The sequence below is a fragment of the Rutidosis leptorrhynchoides genome, chromosome 6 (assembly GCF_046630445.1).
Source record: "Rutidosis leptorrhynchoides isolate AG116_Rl617_1_P2 chromosome 6, CSIRO_AGI_Rlap_v1, whole genome shotgun sequence".
NCBI lineage: Eukaryota > Viridiplantae > Streptophyta > Magnoliopsida > Asterales > Asteraceae > Rutidosis > Rutidosis leptorrhynchoides.
In genome coordinates, this window is record NC_092338.1 from 345,811,076 (window position 1) to 345,832,261 (window position 21,186).

The window sequence follows — 21,186 nt, forward strand, 5'->3', positions numbered from 1 at the left end:
TATTGCGAGAGGTTAAGTACCAAACATGGGTTGCCAATCCAGTACTGGTCAAAAAAGCGAACGGCTCGTGGCGGATGTGTGTCGACTTCAAAGACATCAATAAGGCTTGTCCCAAAGACAACTATCCGCTACCAGAGATAGACTGGAAGGTAGAGTCGTTGGCGGGCTTTCGTTTCAAATGTTTCTTTGATGCTTACAAGGGCTATCACCAGATCCAAATGGCAGAACGCGACGAGGACAAAACCGCGTTCCACATAGATCAACGGATTTTTTGTTACAAAAAGATGCCCTTTGGTTTGAAAAACGCCGGCGCAACGTACCAACGGGTCATCGACGCTGCGTTCAAAGAACAGATCGGTCGAAATGTGGAAGCATACGTCGACGACATAGTAATCAAAAGTCACGCCGAAACGGACCTTTTAAAGGACATTCAGGAAACGTTCGACTCTCTACGAAAAATCAACATAAAGCTGAATCCGGAGAAGTGTAGTTTTGGATTCGAAGAGGGAAAGTTCTTGGGGCACGTCGTCACAACGCGTGGTATACGGGCAAACCCTAAGAAAATTCAAGCTATTGATGAAATGACAGCACCGTGAACGAGAAAGGAGGTACAAAGTCTGAACGGCAAGTTGGCAGCGTTGTCCAGATTCCTGTCAAAGGTGGCAGAACGATCACTTCCATTTTTCAAAGTGTTGAAAGACAACGTGGGACGGAACTTCGCTGGACTCCTGAAGCGGATCAGGCTTTCCAGGAAATGAAGGCTTTGATAAGGACGTTGTCGACGTTGACGGCACTAGTACCGGGTAAAGTAGCCGTTCCGTAATAATTTTTTACGAATTTATAAATATTGTGATGCTAACATGTTAAGAGTTCTCAGGCGAAACTTTGACAATTTACTTGGCGGCGGGAACTGAGGCTGTTAGCTCGGTGCTCATCGCGGAGCGTGGTGGCACACAGATGCCGGATTATTTTGTGAGCAAAGTGATACAACATGGCGAAGTCAACTACAAACCGATCGAGAAGCTTATTTTCGCGTTGGTCCACACCGCAAGACGGTTGCGACGGTACTTTCAAGCACACCCAATGCTGGTGCTAGCTAATTCGCCTATTAAACAGGTACGGTACTGCGATTGAGACCAGAGCACCGTGGAGGAAAGTTATTCTAACAAGTTTTTCATGCAGGTATTGAGCAAACCGGAGGTTTCTGGCAGGCTAGCCAAGTGGGCAATCGAACTGGGTGAACATGAAATCCATTACGCCCCCGTACCGCTGTCAAAGGCTAGATCATGGCCGATTTTATGGTTGAATTCATATGCGCCGCACCACCAGCGCCGGTCGTCGAAGAAGTACCGAATATCGTCACGTGGGAACTATTCACGGACGGAGCATCGAGTTCTGACGGAGCGGGTGTAGGTCTAATTTTAATTGGCCCTGACGGAGAGGAACATACCTACGCGTTGCGTTTCGAGTTTCCCGCCTCTAATAATGAAGCGGAATATGAGGCATTGCTGTCTGGTTTGAGAATGGCTGAAAATATGGGAATAAAATATCTAAAGGTGTCGGTTGATTCCCAACTCGTGGCGAATCAGATGAACGGGACGTTTGAAGCTAGGGATCCGGCTATGCAAAATTATTTGGCATTGGCAGAAGAAATGGCTAACAAATTCGAGCGTTTCTCAATAACGCAAGTGTCGCGATCCTTGAACAAAAAGGCCGACGCACTCAGCAAACTCGCATCAAGCGTGTTCAGCCACTTCGCCAAGGACGTTTGGGTGGAGGTCCTTAGTCAAAAATCTACTGATGTGGTACAGGTATCGACTCGCTTCGATAAAAAACACGCTATACGCATAATCTGTTTATAACACAACGTAAACATGTCCTGATTTTCTTGCAAAATAATCACAGGAGGCAGCCACTGTAGAAGAGGTCGAGACGTGGATGAGTCCCATCGTTACGTACCTCAAGAACGGGACGTTGCCAGTCAACGGGGCAACGGTACGTAAGATTCGTATGAAAGCAACTATGTACATGTTAAGGGATGTAGTTCTGTTCAAGAAATCCTTCACGGCACCGCTTTTAAGGTGTGTCGGCCCAAGCGAAGCGGAAACAATCGTAAGGGAGGTGCATGAAGGGACTTGTGGCATGCATGCAGGATTTAGGACCGTTGTGGGGAAGATAATGCGGCTAGGGTAATTTTGGCCGTCCATGTACCGTGACACGAAAGAGATCATCAAAGCTTGTGCTTCATGCCAATGTCACGCCCCGCAAATTCACATGCCGGCGCATGAGCTAATCCCCGTGACATCTGCTTGGCCCTTTTACAAATGGGCAATTGATTTGGTAGGCCCCTTTCCGGATGGAAAGCACTTGGTCATTGCAATTGACTTTTTCACCAAGTAGGTTGAAGCCAAACCTTTAAAGAGCATACCGGGTAAACAGATTGTGAAATTTGGTTGGGAGGAAATCGTGTGCCGTTTCGGAATACCACACGAAATTGTAAGTGATAACGGCAAACAGTTTGCTCACCATCCGTTTCGTTCATGGTGTGACGGGTTGAATATCAAACAGACTTTCAGTTCTGTTGCCCATCCGCAGGCAAATGGGCAAGTCGAAGTCACCAACAGGGATATCGTTGCCGGAATAAGGGCAAGGTTGGACACGGACAAGAAAGGTTGGGCAGATGAGCTTCCACAAGTATTATGGGCGTTCCGAACCACGCTAAAAGGAAGTAATCGAGAAACGCCATTCAGCCTTGTATATGGTACCGAGGCGGTGATAACCGATGAAATTGCTGTCCCAACCCAATTTGTAGTGCAGTTCAATGATGAGTCCAACGTCATTAGCTTGAAGGAAAATTTGGACTTGTTGGAGGAAAGGCGTGACGCCGCCACTATCAGGGAAGCGTCAAACAAACAGAAAATTGCCAAGTATTACAATCAACGTGTGAGGAACGTACTTTCTGAAATGTCCCGTTCTTATTGATTAAAAACGTTCCATATTAATTGATTTCGTTGCGAGGTTTTGACCTCTATATGAGACGTTTTTCAAAGACTGCATTCATTTTAAAACAAACCATAACATTTATTTCATCAATAAAGGTTTAAAAAGCTTTACGTAGATTATCAAATAATGATAATCTAAAATATCCTGTTTACACACGACCATTACATAATAGTTTACAATACAAATATGTTACAACAAAATAAGTTTCTTGAATGCAGTTTTTACACAATATCATACAAGCATGGACTCCAAATCTCGTCCTTATTTAAGTATGCGACAGCGGAAGCTCTTAATAACCACCTGAGAATAAACATGCTTAAAACGTCAACAAAAATGTTGGTGAGTTATAGGTTTAACCTATATATATCAAATCGTAACAATAGACAACAAGATTTCATATTTCAATACACATCCCATACATAGAGATAAAAATCATTCATATGGTGAACACCTGGTAACCGACATTCACAATATGCATATAAGAATATCCCCATCATTCCGGGATCCTCCTTCGGACATGATATAAATTTCGAAGTACTAAAGCATCCAGTACTTTGGATGGGGCTTGTTGAGCCCGATAGATCTATCTTTAGGATTTGCGTCAATTAGGGTGTCTGTTCCCTAATTCTTAGATTACCAGACTTAATAAAAAGGGGCATATTCGATTTCGATAATTCAACCATAGAATGTAGTTTCAATTACTTGTGTATATTTCGTCAAATATTTATAAAAGCGCATGTATTCTCAGTCCCAAATATATATATTGCAAAAGCATTTAAAAGGGGATTAATGAAACTCACGCATATAATTATTGTAAAACAGTTAATAAAATATTTGCATGTATCCTCAGCCCCAAAAATGTAAAGAGTAAAAGGGGAGCAAATGAAACTCACGCTTATAAATATTGTAAAATAGTTATTAAAACATTGCATGTATTCTCAGCCCAAAAATATATATAAAAAGGGAATAATGAAACTCACGCATATAAATATTGTAAAACAGTTAATAAAGCATTTGCATGTATTCTCAGCCCAAAAACGTAAAGAGTAAAAAGGGCAAATGAAACTCACTTTCACAGATTTTTACTTCGTCGGGAAGTAAGACTTGGCCACTGGTTGATTCACGAACCTATAACAATATATACATATATATCAAAGTATGTTCAAAATATATTTACAACACTTTTAATATATTTTGATGTTTTAAGTTTATTAAGTCAGCTGTCCTCGTTAGTAACCTACAACTAGTTGTCCACAGTTAGATGTACAGAAATAAATCGATAAATATTATCTTGAATCAATCCACGACCCAGTGTATACGTATCTCAGTATTGATCACAACTCAAACTATATATATTTTGGAATCAACCTCAACCCTGTATAGCTAACTCCAACATTCACATATAGAGTGTCTATGGTTGTTCCGAAATATATATAGATGTGTCGACATGATAGGTCGAAACATTGTATACGTGTCTATGGTATCTCAAGATTACATAATATACAATACAAGTTGATTAAGTTATGGTTGGAATAGATTTGTTACCAATTTTCACGTAGCTAAAATGAGAAAAATTATCCAATCTTGTTTTACCCATAACTTCTTCATTTTAAATCCGTTTTGAGTGAATCAAATTGTTATGGTTTCATATTGAACTCTATTTTATGAATCTAAACAGAAAAAGTATAGGTTTATAGTCGGAAAAATAAGTTACAAGTCGTTTTTGTAAAGGTAGTCATTTCAGTCGAAAGAACGACGTCTAGATGACCATTTTAGAAAACATACTTCCACTTTGAGTTTAACCATAATTTTTGGATATAGTTTCATGTTCATAATAAAAATCATTTTCTCAGAATAGCAACTTTTAAATCAAAGTTTATCATAGTTTTTAATTAACTAACCCAAAACAGCCCGCGGTGTTACTACGACAGCGTAAATCCGGTTTTACGGTGTTTTTCGTGTTTCCAGGTTTTAAATCATTAAGTTAGCATATCATATAGATATAGAACATGTGTTTAGTTAATTTTAAAAGTCAAGTTAGAAGGATTAACTTTTGTTTGCGAACAAGTTTAGAATTAACTAAACTATGTTCTAGTGATTACGAGTTTAAACCTTCGAATAAGATAGTTTTATATATATGAATCGAATGATGTTATGAACGTCATTACTACCTCAAGTTTAGTAGGTAAACCTACTGGAAGTGACAAGAAATGATCTAGCTTCAAAGGATCTTGGATGGCTTGAAAGTTCTTGAAGTAGGATCATGACACAAAAACAAGTTCAAGTAAGATTTTTACTCGAATTAAGATAGTTTATAGTTATAGAAATTGAATCAAAGTTTGAATATGAATATTACCTTGAATAAGAAAGATAACCTACTGTATATAACAAAGGTTTCTTGATCTTAGATGATTACTTGGAATGGATTAGAAAGCTTGGAAGTAAATTAGTAAACTTGAAGGGATTTTTGAAGTGTTCTTGAAGTGTTCTTCCTATGATGATTATAGCTTGATTCTTGAAGTGATTTTTGATGAATATGATGATTAACTACTGGAAAAATACGTTCATAATAGTGTGTGTGTGTGTTGAGAGAGAATTAGAAAGAGAATTGGAAGTGAAATGGAGTGAATGATGAGTGGTAATTGGTGAGTGGTGAGTGGGGTTAAAAGGAGTTCTAGTTAGTTGACTAGCTCATGGTAGAAGTTAAAATTGATTAGTAATACATGACATAATCAAGAGTGGAATCCCATGCTAGTTCCTATTGGTATATACCCATAGTAAGTACGTTTTGAAGCTGTGTATAATACGGGTAAGAATACGACTAGAATTCTTGATGAAAGAAAAGAATGGGAAAGTAACTGTAACCATTTTCGTTAAGTATGAGTGTTTTGATATATGTCTTGAAGTCTTCCAAAAGTATTTTAATACATCTAAATACACTACATGTATATACATTTTAACTGAGTCGTTAAGTCATCGTTAGTCGTTACATGTAAGTGTTGTTTTGAAACCTTTAAGTTAACGATCTCAATTAATGTTGTTAACCCATTGTTTATTATATCTAATGAGATGTTAAATTATTATATTATCATGATATTATGATATATTAATATATCTTAATATGATATATATACATTTAAATGTCGTTACAACGATAATCGTTACATATATGTCTCGTTTCGAAATCCTTAAGTTAGTAGTCTTGTTTATATGTATATAACTCATTGTTAATATACTTATGGAGATACTTACTTATCATAATCTCATGTTAACCATATGTATATCCATATATATATCGTCATGTCGTTTTTACAAGTTTTAACGTTCGTGAATCGCCGGTCAACTTGGGTGGTCAATTGTCTATATGAAACATATTTCAATTAATCAAGTCTTAACAAGTTTGATTGCTTAACATGTTGGAAACATTTAATCATGTAAATATCAATCTCAATTAATATATATAAACATGGAAAAGTTCGGGTCACTACAGTACCTACCCGTTAAATAAATTTCGTCCCGAAATTTTAAGCTGTTGAAGGTGTTGACGAATCTTCTGGAAATAGATGCGGGTATTTCTTCTTCATCTGATCTTCACGCTCCCAGGTGAACTCGGGTCCTCTACGAGCATTCCTTCGAACCTTAATAATTGGTATCTTGTTTTGCTTAAGTCTTTTAACCTCACGATCCATTATTTCGACGGGTTCTTCGATGAATTGAAGTTTTTCGTTGATTTGGATTTCATCTAACGGAATAGTGAGATCTTCTTTAGCAAAACATTTCTTCAAATTCGAGACGTGGAAAGTGTTATGTACAGCCGCGAGTTGTTGAGGTAACTCAAGTCGGTAAGCTACTGGTCCGACACGATCAATAATCTTGAATGGTCCAATATACCTTGGATTTAATTTCCCTCGTTTACCAAATCGAACAACGCCTTTCCAAGGTGCAACTTTAAGCATGACCATCTCTCCAATTTCAAATTCTATATCTTTTCTTTTAATGTCAGCGTAGCTCTTTTTTTTCGACTTTGGGCGGTTTTCAACCGTTGTTGAATTTGGATGATCTTCTCGGTAGTTTCTTGTATAATATCCGGACCCGTAATCTGTCTATCCCCCACTTCACTCCAACAAATCGGAGACCTGCACTTTCTACCATAAAGTGCTTCAAACGGCGCCATCTCAATGCTTGAATGGTAGCTGTTGTTGTAGGAAAATTCTGCTAACGGTAGATGTCGATCCCAAATGTTTCCGAAATCAATAACACATGCTCGTAGCATGTCTTCAAGCGTTTGTATCGTCCTTTCGCTCTGCCCATCAGTTTGTGGATGATAGGCAGTCCTCATGTCTAGACGAGTTCCTAATGCTTGCTGTAATGTCTGCCAGAATCTTGAAATAAATCTGCCATCCCTATCAGAGATAATAGAGATTGGTATTCCATGTCTGGAGACGACTTATTTCAAATACAGTCGTGCTAACTTCTCCATCTTGTCATCTTCTCTTATTGGCAGGAAGTGTGCTGATTTGGTGAGACGATCAACTATTACCCAAATAGTATCAAAACCACTTGCAGTCCTTGGCAATTTAGTGATGAAATCCATGGTAATGTTTTCCCATTTCCATTCCGGGATTTCGGGTTGTTGAAGTAGACCTGATGGTTTCTGATGCTCAGCTTTGACCTTAGAACACGTCAAACATTCTCCTACATATTTAGCAACTTCGGCTTGCATACCCGGCCACCAAAAATGTTTCTTGAGATCCTTGTACATCTTCCCCGTTCCAGGATGTATTGAGTATCTGGTTTTATGAGCTTCTCTAAGTACCATTTCTCTCATATCTCCAAATTTTGGTACCCAAATCCTTTCAGCCCTATACCGGGTTCCGTCTTCCCGAATATTAAGATGCTTCTCCGATCCTTTGGGTATTTCATCCTTTAAATTTCCCTCTTTTAAAACTCCTTGTTGTGCCTCCTTTATTTAAGTAGTAATGTTATTATGAATCATTATATTCATAGATTTTACTCGAATGGGTTCTCTGTCCTTCCTGCTCAAGGCATCGGCTACCACATTTGCCTTCCCCGGGTGGTAACGAATCTCAAAGTCGTAATCATTCAATAATTCAATCCACCTACGCTGCCTCATATTCAGTTGTTTCTGATTAAATATGTGTTGAAGACTTTTGTGGTCGGTATATATAATACTTTTGACCCCATATAAGTAGTGCCTCCAAGTTTTTAATGCAAAAACAACCGCGCCTAATTCCAAATCATGCGTCGTATAATTTTGCTCGTGAATCTTCAATTGTCTAGACGCATAAGCAATCACCTTCGTTCGTTGCATTAATACACAACCGAGACCTTGCTTTGATGCGTCACAATAAATCACAAAATCATCATTCCCTTCAGGCAATGACAATATAGGTGCCGTAGTTAGCTTTTTCTTCAATAACTGAAACGCTTTCTCTTGTTCATCCTTCCATTCAAATTTCTTCCCTTTATGCGTTAATGCAGTCAAGGGTTTTGCTATTCTGGAAAAGTCTTGGATGAACCTTCTGTAGTAACCAGCTAATCCTAAAAACTGGCGTATGTGTTTCGGAGTTTTCGGGGTTTCCCACTTTTCAACAGTTTCTATCTTTGCCGGATCCACCTTAATACCTTCTTTGTTCACTATGTGACCGAGGAATTGAACTTCTTCCAACCAAAATGCACACTTTGAAAACTTAGCGTATAATTCTTCCTTCCTCAATACTTCTAACACCTTTCTCAAATGTTCACAGTGTTCTTGGTCATTCTTTGAGTAAATAAGTATGTCATCAATGAAAACAATGACAAACTTGTCAAGGTATGGTCCACACACTCGGTTCATAAGGTCCATGAACACAGCTGGTTCATTAGTTAAACCAAACGGCATGACCATAAACTCATAATGACCGTAACGTGTTCTGAAAGCAGTCTTTGGAATATCATCTTCTTTCACCCGCATTTGATGATACCCGGAACGTAAGTCAATCTTTGAATAAATAGACGAGCCTTGTAGTTGATCAAATAAGTCGTCGATTCTCGGTAGTGGGTAGCGGTTCTTGATGGTAAGTTTGTTCAACTCTCGGTAGTCGATACACAACCTGAATGTACCATCTTTCTTCTTGACAAACAAAACAGGAGCTCCCCACGGTGATGTGCTTGGTCGAATGAAACCACGCTCTAAAAGTTCTTGTAATTGGCTTTGCAGTTCTTTCATCTCGCTGGGTGCGAGTCTGTAAGGAGCACGAGCTATTGGTGCAGCTCCTGGTACAAGATCTATTTGAAATTCAACGGATCGATGTGGGGGTAATCCCGGTAATTCTTTCGGAAATACATCGGGAAATTCTTTTGCGACGGGAACATCATTGATGCTCTTTTCTTCAGTTTGTACTTCCTCGACGTGTGCTAGAACAGCATAGCAACCTTTTCTTATTAGTTTTTGTGCCTTCAAATTACTAATAAGATGTAGCTTCGTGTTGCCCTTTTCTCCGTACACCATTAAGGGTTTTCCTTTTTCTCGTATAATGCGAATTGCATTTTTGTAACAAACGATCTCTGCTTTCACTTCTTTCAACCAGTCCATACCGATTATCACATCAAAACTCCCTAACTCTACTGGTATCAAATCAATCTTAAATGTTTCGCTAACCAGTTTAATTTCTCGATTCCGACATATATTATCTGCTGAAATTAATTTACCATTTGCTAATTCGAGTAAAAATTTACTATCCAAAGGCGTCAATGGACAACTTAATTTAGCACAAAAATCTCTACTCATATAGCTTCTATCCGCACCCGAATCAAATAAAACGTAAGCAGATTTATTGTCAATAAGAAACGTACCCGTAACAAGCTCCGGGTCTTCCTGTGCCTCTGCCGCATTAATATTGAAAACTCTTTCGCGGCCTTGTCCATTCGTGTTCTCCTGGTTTGGGCAATTTCTAATAATGTGGCCCGGTTTTCCACATTTATAACAAACTACATTGGCATAACTTGCTCCGACACTACTTGCTCCGCCATTACTCGTTCCGACACCATTTGTTCCTTTCGTTCTATTAACCCCTGGTCCGTAGACCTCACACTTCGCCGCGCTATGACCATTTCTTTCACACCTTTGGCATAGCTGCTTCTGATTGTTGTTGTTGTTGCGGTTATTATTGTTATTGGGATGATTGTTGTAGTTGTTGTTGTTGTTGTTGTTGTTGGGCCGTTTGTTGTAGTTGCGATTGATGTTGCGATTGTTGGGATAATTGTTGCGATTATTGTTGTAATTGCTGTTGTTGTTGTATTGGTGATTCTTATCACCTTTTTCCTCCCACTTTCTTTTGACTTGCTTCACATTGGCCTCTTCAGCAGTCTGTTCTTTAATTCTTTCTTCAATCTGGTTCACTAGTTTGTGAGCCATTCTACATGCCTGTTGTATGGAGGCGGGCTCGTGTGAACTTATATCTTCTTGGATTCTTTTCGGTAATCCTTTCACAAACGCGTCGATCTTCTCTTCCTCATCTTCAAATGCTCCCGGACACAATAGGCACAATTCTGTGAATCGTCTTTCGTACGTGGTAATATCAAATCCTTGGGTTCGTAACCCTCTAAGTTCTATCTTGAGCTTATTGACCTCGGTTCTGGGACGGTATTTCTCGTTCATCAAGTGCTTAAATGCTGACCACGGTAGTGCGTACGCATCGTCTTGTCCCACTTGCTCTAGATAGGTATTCCACCATGTTAACGCAGAACCTGTGAAGGTATGCGTAGCATACTTCACTTTGTCCTCTTCAGTACACTTACTTATGGCAAACACCGATTCGACCTTCTCAGTCCACCGTTTCAATCCGATCGGTCCTTCGGTTCCATCAAATTCCAAAGGTTTGCAGGCAGTGAATTCTTTGTAGGTGCATCCTACACGATTTCCTGTACTGCTAGATCCAAGGTTATTGTTGGTATGTAGTGCAGCCTGTACTGTGGCTATGTTTGAAGCTATAAAAGTACGGAATTCCTCTTCATTCATATTCACGGTGTGTCGAGTAGTCAGTGCCATTTCCTTTAAAATAGTCAAATGGAACAAGTTAATCATACAGAATATTAAGAGTAGTTAATAGTATTTCGTAGCATAATATGAACTCATTTATAAAAGCTTTTTCTTCATATTAGCATTTTATAAGTTTAAATTCGGGTAGTACCTACCCGTTAAGTTCATACTTAGTAGCTAATATACAATTTAACTACTACAATTCTATATGAAAAACTGATTATAATAATATTTCGCGTTCAAACTTTTACACAATATTTTACAAACTTACAATACCGCTTATTTTACATATAGCATGAAATATAGCACACAATAAATTTGATACAAGATGGTTGTGAAGATAATTCTAGCTAGTACACAAGTCGTTCAGCAAAGGCAATAAAGACACGTAATTCATACGTCCAGAAACAAGTCATGCATTCTGGTTTTACTAGGATTACTTCCCATCCTTGGTCTTGTGGAACATAACCGTTATGGCCATTGATAAGACAGCGTGTTGTAACGTCGTCAAAGGGACGAGGGTTACGTAATGTCCAACAGTCCCGTAACAATCTAAAAACCTCATTTCTTACCCCAATTACCGACTCCGTCACTTGTGGGAACGTTTTGTTTAATAGTTGTAGCCCGATGTTCTTGTTCTCACTTTGGTGAGAAGCGAACATTACTAATCCGTAAGCATAACATGCTTCTTTATGTTGCATGTTAGCCGCTTTTTCTAAATCACGAAGTCCAATATTCGGATATATTGAGTCAAAATAATTTCTTAACCCATTGCGTAAAATAGCATTTGGGTTCCCCGCAATATATGCGTCAAAGTAAACACATCGTAACTTATGGATTTCCCAATGTGATATCCCCCATCTTTCGAACGAAAGCCTTTTATAAACCAAGGCATTCTTGGAACGTTCTTCGAATGTCTTACAAACTGATCTCGCCTTAAATAGTTGTGCCGAAGAATTCTGACCGACTCTAGACAAGATTTCATCAATCATGTCTCCGGGTAGGTCTCTTAAAATATTGGGTTGTCTATCCATTTTGTGTTTTTATACTGTAAAATAGACAAGAGTTAGATTCATAAAAAAAATACTTATTAATACAAGCAATTTTTACATATATCATAAAGCATAAGCACACTATATTACTTATATTACACCACACGAATACAACTATCTTATTCCGACTCGCTTGTTTCTTCTTCTTCGGTTTTGGTTCGTTTTGCCAAGTTTCTAGGGATATATGATGTTCCCCTAATACGAGCCGTCATTATCCACATTGGTTTAGAAAAACCTGGTGGTTTAGAGGTTCCCGGGTCATTGTTACAACTTAAGGACTTCGGGGGTTGACGATACATATAAAGTTCATCGGGGTTGGAATTAGATTTCTCTATTTTTATGCCCTTTCCCTTATTATTTTCTTTTGCCTTTTTAAATTCAGTTGGGGTAATTTCTATAACATCATCGGAATTCTCGTCGGAATCCGATTCATCGGAGAATTGGTAATCCTCCCAATATTTTGCTTCCTTGGCGGAAACACCATTGACCATAATTAACCTTGGTCGGTTGGTTGAGGATTTTCTTTTACTTAACCGTTTTATTATTTCCTCCACCGGTTCTATTTCTTCATCCGGTTCCGATTCTTCTTCCGGTTCCGACTCTTCTTCCGGTTCCTCTTCGGGAACTTGTGAATCAGTCCACGAATCATTCCAATTTACATTTGACTCTTCATTATTATTAGGTGAGTCAATGGGACTTGTTCTAGAGGTAGACATCTATCACATAATATCAAACGCGTTAAGAGATTAATATATCACATAATATTCACATGTTAAAAATATATAGTTTCCAACAAAATTTGTTAAGCAATCATTTTTCAAGTAAACACGGTCGAAGTACAGACTCACTAATGCATCCTAACAAACTCGATAAGACACACTAATGAAAAATTCTAGTTCTCTAAGACCAACGCTCGGATACCAACTGAAATGTCCCGTTCTTATTGATTAAAAACGTTCCATATTAATTGATTTCGTTGCGAGGTTTTGACCTCTATATGAGACGTTTTTCAAAGACTGCATTCATTTTAAAACAAACCATAACCTTTATTTCATCAATAAAGGTTTAAAAAGCTTTACGTAGATTATCAAATAATGATAATCTAAAATATCCTGTTTACACACGACCATTACATAATGGTTTACAATACAAATATGTTACAACAAAATAAGTTTCTTGAATGCAGTTTTTACACAATATCATACAAGCATGGACTCCAAATCTCGTCCTTATTTAAGTATACGACAGCGGAAGCTCTTAATAATCACCTGAGAATAAACATGCTTAAAACGTCAACAAAAATGTTGGTGAGTTATAGGTTTAACCTATATATATCAAATCGTAACAATAGACCACAAGATTTCATATTTCAATACACATCCCATACATAGAGATAAAAATCATTCATATGGTGAACACCTGGTAACCGACATTCACAATATGCATATAAGAATATCCCCATCATTCCGGGATCCTCCTTCGGACATGATATAAATTTCGAAGTACTAAAGCATCCGGTACTTTGGATGGGGCTTGTTGAGCCCGATAGATCTATCTTTAGGATTCGCGTCAATTAGGGTGTCTGTTCCCTAATTCTTAGATTACCAGACTTAATAAAAAGGGGCATATTCGATTTCGATAATTCAACCATAGAATGTAGTTTCAATTACTTGTGTATATTTCGTCAAAAATTTATAAAAGCGCATGTATTCTCAGTCCCAAAAATATATATTGCAAAAGCATTTAAAAAGGGATTAATGAAATTCACGCATATAATTATTGTAAAATAGTTAATAAAACATTTGCATGTATCCTCAGCCCCAAAAATGTAAAGAGTAAAAGGGGAGCAAATGAAACTCACGCTTATAAATATTGTAAAATAGTTATTAAAATATTGCATGTATTCTCAGCCCAAAAATATATATAAAAAGGGAATAATAAAACTCACGCATATAAATATTGTAAAACAGTTAATAAAGCATTTGCATGTATTCTCAGCCCAAAAACGTAAAGAGTAAAAAGGGCAAATGAAACTCACTTTCACAGATTTTTACTTCGTCGGGAAGTAAGACTTGGCCACTGGTTGATTCACGAACCTATAACAATATATACATATATATCAAAGTATGTTCAAAATATATTTACAACACTTTTAATATATTTTGATGTTTTAAGTTTATTAAGTCAGCTGTCCTCGTTAGTAACCTACAACTAGTTGTCCACAGTTAGATGTACAGAAATAAATCGATAAATATTATCTTGAATCAATCCACGACCCAGTGTATACGTATCTCAGTATTGATCACAACTCAAACTATATATATTTTGGAATCAACCTCAACCCTGTATAGCTAACTCCAACATTCACATATAGAGTGTCTATGGTTGTTCCGAAATATATATAGATGTGTCGACATGATAGGTCGAAACATTGTATACGTGTCTATGGTATCTCAAGATTACATAATATACAATACAAGTTGATTAAGTTATGGTTGGAATAGATTTGTTACCAATTTTCACGTAGCTAAAATGAGAAAAATTATCCAATCTTGTTTTACCCATAACTTCTTCATTTTAAATCCGTTTTGAGTGAATCAAATTGCTATGGTTTCATATTGAACTCTATTTTATGAATCTAAACAGAAAAATTATAGGTTTATAGTCGGAAAAATAAGTTACAAGTCGTTTTTGTAAAGGTAGTCATTTCAGTCGAAAGAACGACGTCTAGATGACCATTTTAGAAAACATACTTCCACTTTGAGTTTAACCATAATTTTTGGATATAGTTTCATGTTCATAATAAAAATCATTTTCTCAGAATAGCAACTTTTAAATCAAAGTTTATCATAGTTTTTAATTAACTAACCCAAAACAGCCCGCGGTGTTACTACGACAGCGTAAATCCGGTTTTACGGTGTTTTTCGTGTTTCCAGGTTTTAAATCATTAAGTTAGCATATCATATAGATATAGAACATGTGTTTAGTTAATTTTAAAAGTCAAGTTAGAAGGATTAACTTTTGTTTGCGAACAAGTTTAGAATTAACTAAACTATGTTCTAGTGATTACGAGTTTAAACCTTCGAATAAGATAGTTTTATATATATGAATCGAATGATGTTATGAACGTCATTACTACCTCAAGTTTAGTAGGTAAACCTACTGGAAGTGACAAGAAATGATCTAGCTTCAAAGGATCTTGGATGGCTTGAAAGTTCTTGAAGTAGGATCATGACACAAAAACAAGTTCAAGTAAGATTTTTACTCGAATTAAGATAGTTTATAGTTATAGAAATTGAATCAAAGTTTGAATATGAATATTACCTTGAATAAGAAAGATAACCTACTGTATATAACAAAGGTTTCTTGATCTTAGATGATTACTTGGAATGGATTAGAAAGCTTGGAAGTAAATTAGTAAACTTGAAGGGATTTTTGAAGTGTTCTTGAAGTGTTCTTCCTATGATGATTATAGCTTGATTCTTGAAGTGATTTTTGATGAATATGATGATTAACTACTGGAAAAATACGTTCATAATAGTGTGTGTGTGTGTTGAGAGAGAATTAGAAAGAGAATTGGAAGTGAAATGGAGTGAATGATGAGTGGTAATTGGTGAGTGGTGAGTGGGGTTAAAAGGAGTTCTAGTTAGTTGACTAGCTCATGGTAGAAGTTAAAATTGATTAGTCATACATGACATAATCAAGAGTGGAATCCCATGCTAGTTCCTATTGGTATATACCCATAGTAAGTACGTTTTGAAGCTGTGTATAATACGGGTAAGAATACGACTAGAATTCTTGATGAAAGAAAAGAATGGGAAAGTAACTGTAACCATTTTTGTTAAGTATGAGTGTTTTGATATATGTCTTGAAGTCTTCCAAAAGTATTTTAATACATCTAAATACACTACATGTATATACATTTTAACTGAGTCGTTAAGTCATCGTTAGTCGTTACATGTAAGTGTTGTTTTGAAACCTTTAAGTTAACGATCTCAATTAATGTTGTTAACCCATTGTTTATTATATCTAATGAGATGTTAAATTATTATATTATCATGATATTATGATATATTAATATATCTTAATATGATATATATACATTTAAATGTCGTTACAACGATAATCGTTACATATATGTCTCGTTTCGAAATCCTTAAGTTAGTAGTCTTGTTTATATGTATATAACTCATTGTTAATATACTTATGGAGATACTTACTTATCATAATCTCATGTTAACCATATGTATATCCATATATATATCGTCATGTCATTTTTATAAGTTTTAACGTTCGTGAATCGCCGGTCAACTTGGGTGGTCAATTGTCTATATGAAACATATTTCAATTAATCAAGTCTTAACAAGTTTGATTTCTTAACATGTTGGAAACATTTAATCATGTAAATATCAATCTCAATTAATATATATAAACATGGAAAAGTTCGGGTCACTACACTTTCCGCCCCGGTGATTTTGTGTGGCGTAATAACAACGCCAGCCGGGTCGAGAATACTGGAAAATTGGGACCCAATTGGGAAGGCCCGTATGTGATTGCAGATGCACTTGGCAACGGAGCGTATAACCTAAAGACGCATGATGGCAAATTTGTGCCGTGTACCTGGCACGCAACCAACTTAAAGAAGTCCTATGTTTAAATATTTCGAATCGTTTCGTTGTTGAAAATTTTTCTTTTTTTCTTTTACCAAGTTTGTGATTGATCACCACAAATGTAAGCGCATCGCGCATTAGACTTCTTTGTTTTCAGTTTTCAATTAAATGCATTTTTCAATCTTCATTACTAATGTGTTGTGTAACTATTATGGCCGCGCTTCGGCGTTTTAAATGTAAGTCCACTCAAAAGTTACTTGTGCCATGAACAAAGACATCATCTAATCTTTGGACGGCATTGGCGACACTAGGCGTATTGGAGGTACGCCTAGCCCTCAGAACGGGATGCCTCCAGATTTCGTATTCGTCGCATTAATCCCAGCACTAAGTAGATGAGTGCAATGTCGACAATCATCAAGTGCAACCTTGACAAATGGTACGTTGTCGTGACGACGGTACGTACATATTTATATAAACATGTTTTACAGTTGGAACACAGAGAATCATAAGGAATTGATATTTTATTGATTTAATTATAACCATTACATTAGGAACAAAAATGAATACAGAATTACAAAAATCCCTACAACTACGGGATCATCTTCTTCACTCTAGCCAAGGTAAGGTCCGGCGTCGACCCAATCTGTTCAATAAACGGCACCTTAATGGCCGCGCAAGCATTGACTGCCGCATCATGGAGGTCGTAGGTGTCCTCATCCGCCATGTCTCGGATCGCCTCCGGAATTGGTTCTGCTATTTCAACATGTTCCACCAACGTGGTGTACGCGTCCAAACGCTCCACTTTCCTCGTAGCGTCAACCAAATTCTGGAACGGCTCCTTTACCTCCGGTACCTTGAGAGCCTTATAAAAAATAGAGGGGATGAGGCTGCAAAGCTCTTGAAAATCGTTCGCTACCTTTCGGTTGGCAGCGGACACTCTTGGTTCTGGGCGGTGAGGAGATCCTTACTGGCTCTCTCCTCCGCCAGCTCTTTATGCGCCGCCTCCAGGTCCTTTAGCGCAGTTTTTTTTTTTCGGCGCGCAAGGCCATCTCTTTGATAGCCTTTTGGGCCTCCCTTAGGGCCTGCTTATTTTCCAGATCTGTTGTGGCAGCGGCTTGCTTAGCCCGTTCCAGCTCCTCCCTGACCTTGACAATTTCAACATTCAGCTCTTTACCGTCAGCCTCCGCGCGACGGGCACGTTGGTCCAGATCAATAGTCTACTATAGCTTGTACCGGGTCAACACCAACCCTTCATAAATGTGCTGAACCCTGGCGCAATGTGCGGCGCTATCGGGCATTTTTCAGACCGCCTCATAAAGTACCGGAGGGCAAATCCGTTGCAGATACTCAAATTGCGACAGAGCGTTGCTGTATGAGACGTTCCACATGGTCTCCATGTGGCTGAAGGTGGGTTGTTTACCAAAACCAGGATAATAAGGCTCCTCCAAAGAAGTAGAACGTTGGCCGGACGCGTCGCCAGAACCGGATGCCATCAGTACGTCTTTTTCCGACGCCTTTCCTTGGGCGTCGGATGAATCTTGAAGATGGACGATAGGAACTCCCATGCTTAACCCTGGAGAAATAACAAACTTGATTAGTTTCTCCCATTGGGATTCTGGTGACGTAGCGGGGTTATTATCAGGGTTTTCATAATACCCACCTTGGCTGGGAATCTCTTCAAAAGTTATTAAGTTGCTTTCTGCAACTTCTCGTGATGTTTTCCTCTTCTTGTGACCGCCAGTCAGGACGGTCACTTTTGGGGGAGAATGGGGGCGTTTCCGCTGTTGAAGTTGCTGTTCCGGCTGAATTGTGGGAACATCGACGGATATCGGATCCGGATTGGTGACAGGAGTTGAGCCGGTTGTAGGTTGTGTCGTTGCCATGTCGCTGGCAGTGTTGGTGGATGAACCAACAGCAACATCATCTCCCTTCAAAGGATGACCTTCTGGAAGGTTGGTCTTTGGGAATCTCTTGAAGGAAACGCCATCAAGAGTAGGGCGGCGGAGAACTCTGTTGAAATCCATCTCTGCAAAAGAAATTGAGTTAGAAAAATTACATGAGCATAATACTTACAAGTTTAAAGACGTAACGGCACGAAGTGGATACCCCTTCTGTCACACATGATCAATGGCACTCTGTCACTCCATGGCCAATAATGCTGAACATTGCAGAGTTTCAGCATCACCTCGCCGTAAGGACGCATCTCAATCGTAGCGTCCTTACACAAATTAAAAAGCTCCCGCTCCCCTTGGTCAAGGTCTGGAGTCTTGGAGACGTCTGGGGAACGCTTGGAATGCCATTGTGCGAGGTGGGCACGCCCTTCGCCCAGCAGTTCGGTCCTGGCAAAAAAGAACATTCCCCTCCAATCATGGAGGGACGGAGACTTCTTGGTGGTAAAGTTACACATTTTCTCAAAAGTGTACCACCCCTTTCAAGAAGCAGTGAGTTTGAACGTCGCTCGGAAAACGTTCAGACTCGCGGGTCTATTTTGTGACCTAAAAATATCTCGAAAATAGTAACACGCTGTCATGCGTGAGGATGTAATTGCGAGACGCTAATGTGATAATGGTCTAGTACAGCTGCCACGAATGGGCTCAACGGAAAACGCAAGTTGCCCAATGCCACCGCTTTCCAATACAAGGTAAAGTATCCTTGTGGCGGCTCGTCAGCACGCTGGCCGGGTATCGCTACCATTGTCGGTACGTCTCGAAGTACCGGATACTCGGCTATAAATTTCTCCATCTCTTCCTTCGTAACGGTCGTGTTTTCCGTAGAAACGTTAGCGTTAGACATTTTGGTTTACCTTAGAATGTAAACCGCACGCGTACTGAGAGGAGATAAGAAATTGTTTAATAATAAGGAAGCGGGGAAAGGGATGTAAGAATGAGGAGGTAAAAACGCCATATTTATAGAAGAAACTTACTGTGGGCCCAGTTCATGGGCTTTGATCCTGATCGAACACGTGTCCTAGGGATGTTGAACCATAGCCGTTGGATTCGTGGCGTTTCATTTTTACAGCTGTAAAACGTAATAATTGCTGACATCATCCCCTAGCACACCCTACGAGGAAACATGATTTGACGTTTACGGCGTGTCAGTAATGATGGCCTTTTATAATATTTTATTCTATGTAGTTTGGTTACAATCAAAGGCAATTTGATTCCAACCAAACTGGGGGGAATTAATGACGTACGTCCCGCCATGGCCGTCACGTGTGACGCATGGCGTATCCTGTAGCTGGACGTTTAGCTTCAACTCCTGGTTGGATACCAAGTCAACGCCGCTCTCAGGCCACGATTATCCCTACGCTACATCACCCGTAGCGTGCCGTTAACATTTGACTTGGTTTGCACAGCTACTTGTCCGTCCGACAAATCAGGAGAACGTGGAGCAGTTAGTGGGCATGATTAGAGGATTCCAGGAGTGGTAATCGTGGTTTAGTGGGCTAGTGGTGGTTATCCTTGGTAACCGCCATCTTATGCCTATAAATACTGCTCATAATCACACATTTAGGGATCAATCAACATTTTACACTTACTACCGCTGATTACTCTTCTAAACTCACCTTGGAGGTTCAGCAAAAGTTAATCACCACAACACCCCTCATACTCATCAAACAAATCGAAGGAAACCCTTCCGAAGGTTAGTCATTCAACTAATTGCACTCAAGTCAATTTTGGCTTGATCATATAGCCACTATCAACGTTAAACATTTTAAAACATTAATCGTTTATAAACATTCTAAAATATTAATGAATAGTATAGTTCTAAAAAGTTATAAACTAGAACAAAAATGATATGGGAACAATTAACTATATTCATTAGTTTAAATTTTATTTTTATTTGAGATTATTTGTAAATTAATTATGAATGACATTTGAGCCTATTGAGCTGGTTGAATATTTACTGCAAATGTCTTCGTCATTGTGCAGTGGCGATTCCAGAATTATAACTTAATAAGGTCTCTAATTTTTTTTAAGTACTAATTACTTATATTAGAATACTATTTTAGTGATAGTTTACGTTTAAAAAATTTTATAAATTCGAAAAATGCATGGGGTCTGAATATTACGGAGTAAAATTTAGTGGTGTCCTATACAATTTAAAAGAAAACTATAGATTTGAAAAATATATGAGATCATACATTTAGATTTAGTAGTGTCATATACAATTTAAAGTATACTTTTACAAAAAAAGCTTTTAAATTAACAGTGTTCTGTGACCTCACGGATTTGTAGTTAGATTCACCTCTGCCATTGTGTACAAAAATGCAAAAGTTAATCAAGTACAATTAAACTATTTAATTAATAAACATAATTTCCGGATTTGATTCATGAAAAATATTTATAAATGAATCGATTACTATATTCATTTTTCTGTTATAATTCAGTAGGCTTATAACTACCTTTAGTGGTTCTTGACTATAGAAGGTATATAGAGATAGAGATACTGTAAAACTGAGAAAACAAAGGTTGAACAA

At 38.1% G+C, this 21,186-nt stretch overlaps 1 protein-coding gene across 1 annotated transcript; it reads left to right on the forward strand.

Moving 5' to 3' along the window:
- Positions 1–1,286: 1,286 nt before the first annotated feature.
- Positions 1,287–2,193, forward strand: LOC139854768 (uncharacterized). Its single transcript, XM_071844051.1, has 2 exons — positions 1,287–1,811; positions 1,906–2,193. The coding sequence occupies exons 1-2, from the start codon at positions 1,287–1,289 to the stop codon at positions 2,191–2,193; spliced, it is 813 nt and encodes a 270-aa protein (XP_071700152.1).
- Positions 2,194–21,186: the final 18,993 nt, after the last annotated feature.

Coding starts and splice junctions, on each gene's coding strand:
- LOC139854768 (XM_071844051.1), top strand. CDS start 1,287: ATGGCCGATTTTATGGTTGAATTCATATGCGCCGCACCACCAGCGCCG. Junction 1,812..1,905: donor AATCTACTGATGTGGTACAG/GTATCGACTCGC, acceptor AAATAATCACAG/GAGGCAGCCACTGTAGAAGA.